Source organism: Eimeria mitis, genomic scaffold (genome assembly GCF_000499745.2).
Source record: "Eimeria mitis Houghton genomic scaffold, Emh_scaff786, whole genome shotgun sequence".
Lineage (NCBI taxonomy): Eukaryota > Apicomplexa > Conoidasida > Eucoccidiorida > Eimeriidae > Eimeria > Eimeria mitis.
This window is the reverse complement of record NW_013575769.1, coordinates 14378-16393: the sequence shown is the minus strand read 5'-3', so window position 1 is coordinate 16393 and position 2016 is coordinate 14378. Positions and strand designations below refer to the sequence as shown.

General features: G+C 49.3%; 1 protein-coding gene across 1 annotated transcript in view; it reads right to left on the bottom strand.

The window, feature by feature from the left end:
• Positions 1 to 650: 650 nt before the first annotated feature.
• The window catches only part of EMH_0022270 (uncharacterized protein), a gene marked incomplete at both ends in the record, with an annotated part of 10979 nt that continues 9613 nt past the window's right edge, over positions 651 to 2016 (bottom strand). The window contains one exon of the mRNA XM_013501910.1: positions 651 to 1674. Within this exon, the coding sequence (XP_013357364.1) occupies positions 651 to 1674 (1024 nt within the window). The remainder of the gene's footprint in view (positions 1675 to 2016) is intronic.

The window sequence follows — 2016 nt, the reverse complement described above, 5'->3', positions numbered from 1 at the left end:
TATATATATATATAAACCCCAAACCCTAAACCCTTGTAAACCCTAAACCCTAGGAGCTGTAGGCAGTAGTTCGTTTCTTCTGCAGCTAAACCCTAAACCCTAAACCCTCACTAAACCCTACTATAAACCCTAAACCCTAAACCCTAAACCCTAAATTAGATTCTCTCGATGAAAGACAAAAAATAAAAAATAAAAAAAACTGCGCATACAGCTGGGCAGTTGTAAAAAACAAAAAAAAAAATGAGGGTTTAGGGTTTAGGGTTTAGGGTTTAGGGTTTAGGGTTTGCTCCTAGTAATATACGCCGCGAGAGAGCATCCACAGAGGAGAGAGCCTACAACAAAACACACAAAAATTAGGGTTTAGGGTTTAGGGTTTAGGTCAGCAGAAAGGTGAGGAAATCTAACTGCTGCTGCTGCTGCTGCTGCTGCTGTTGGTGCTGCTGCTGTTGCTGTTGCTGCTGCTGCTTTAGTCTTCTACTTCTACTGCAGCAGCAGCCGCAACAGCAACAGCTGCAGCAACAACCACCAAAACAGCAGCAACAACAACAACAACAGCAGCAGCACCAACAACAACAGCAGCACCAGCAGCAGCAGCAGCAACAGAAGCAGCAACAGCAGCAGCAGCAGCAGCAGCAGCAGCAGCAGCAGCTTTAATTTACTTCATTGGTTCTATTAGATGTTGAGTTTTCGCTGCGCGACGAAAAAGGAGTTGCTAGACATTCTGCTGCTGCTGCTGCTGCTGCTGCTGCTGTTGCTGCTGCTGCTGCTGCTGTTGCTGCTGCAGTTGGGCTTGTTAGAGAAGGAGATAAAGAAGGGCGGATGAACTGCTGCTGCTGCTGCAGTTGCTGCTGCTGCTGCTGCTGCTGCTGCTGCTGAGTCTCTTCAAAGCGAAACAAAGGCAACGCAGCTGCTGCCTGCTGCAGCGTTCTGCTGCTGCTGCTGCTGCTGCTGCTGCTGCTGCTGCTGCTGCTGCTGCTGCTTGCGGGGGCCGAAGCAATGAAGGGCCTCGCCTTTGCTCTTTCTGCTATTTGTTGTATTCTCGCGGAGAGTTCTTGCTGCTGCTGCTGCTGCTGCTGTTGCTGCTGCTGCTGCAGCTGCTGCAGTGTTGCTGCTGCGCTGCTGCTGCTTCGGCTTGAAGGGGAGACAGCAACGGAGACAGTACTGAGTCTTGCTGCTGCTGCTGCTGCTGCAGTTGCTGCTGCTGCTGCTGCAGTTGCTGCTGCTGTTTCTTCTGCTGCAGTAGGTGAATCCAAAGACAACTGCTGCTGCTGCTGCTGCTGCTGCACCAACAGCTGCTGCTGCTGCTGCTGCTGCTGCTGCTGCTGCATGTGTGCGTCACAGTCTTGTATATACTGCAGCACGAGGGGGTCTACCTGAGCAGCAGCAGCTTCTGCTGCTGCTGCTGCTTGGCATCCTTTGTCTGTTGTGTTTCGTGCTGCTGCTTGCTGCAGCAGGAACAGCTGCTGCGCGATGCTGTCTCTTAGTTTTATTTCGTTGTCTCTTTGTTGTTTTATCTCTGCTGCTTCTTGCTGCTGCTGCTGCTGCTGCCGCTGCAGCTCCTCTATCTCCCGCTGCAGTGCATATATCTGCTGCTGCTGCTGCTGCTGCTGCTGCTGCTGCTGCTTCTCACCTTCAGCTACACGCTCCAGCAACCGACCCATACGCTCCTTGTGTCTGCGCGCAAACCCTAAACCCTAAACCCTAAACCCTAAACCCTAAACCCTAAACCCTAAAATTCTAAACCCTAGAGTATATAATATCTACACCTTAAGCACTTCGTCGTAAACCCTAAACCCTAAACCCTAAACCCTAAACCCTAGTATTTCATTTGCTTGTATTATCTATCTATATATATTCCCCCTCCATACATTATTCTAGGGTTTAGGGTTTAGGGTTTAGGGTTTAGGGTTTACGTTTGTATGAGAGCATCTCTATCTGCTGCTGCTGTCTGCTGCAGCTCATTTATTATTTCTTCGTATTTTGTTTTTGTTTTTTTTAATTGAGCAGCAAAAGAGT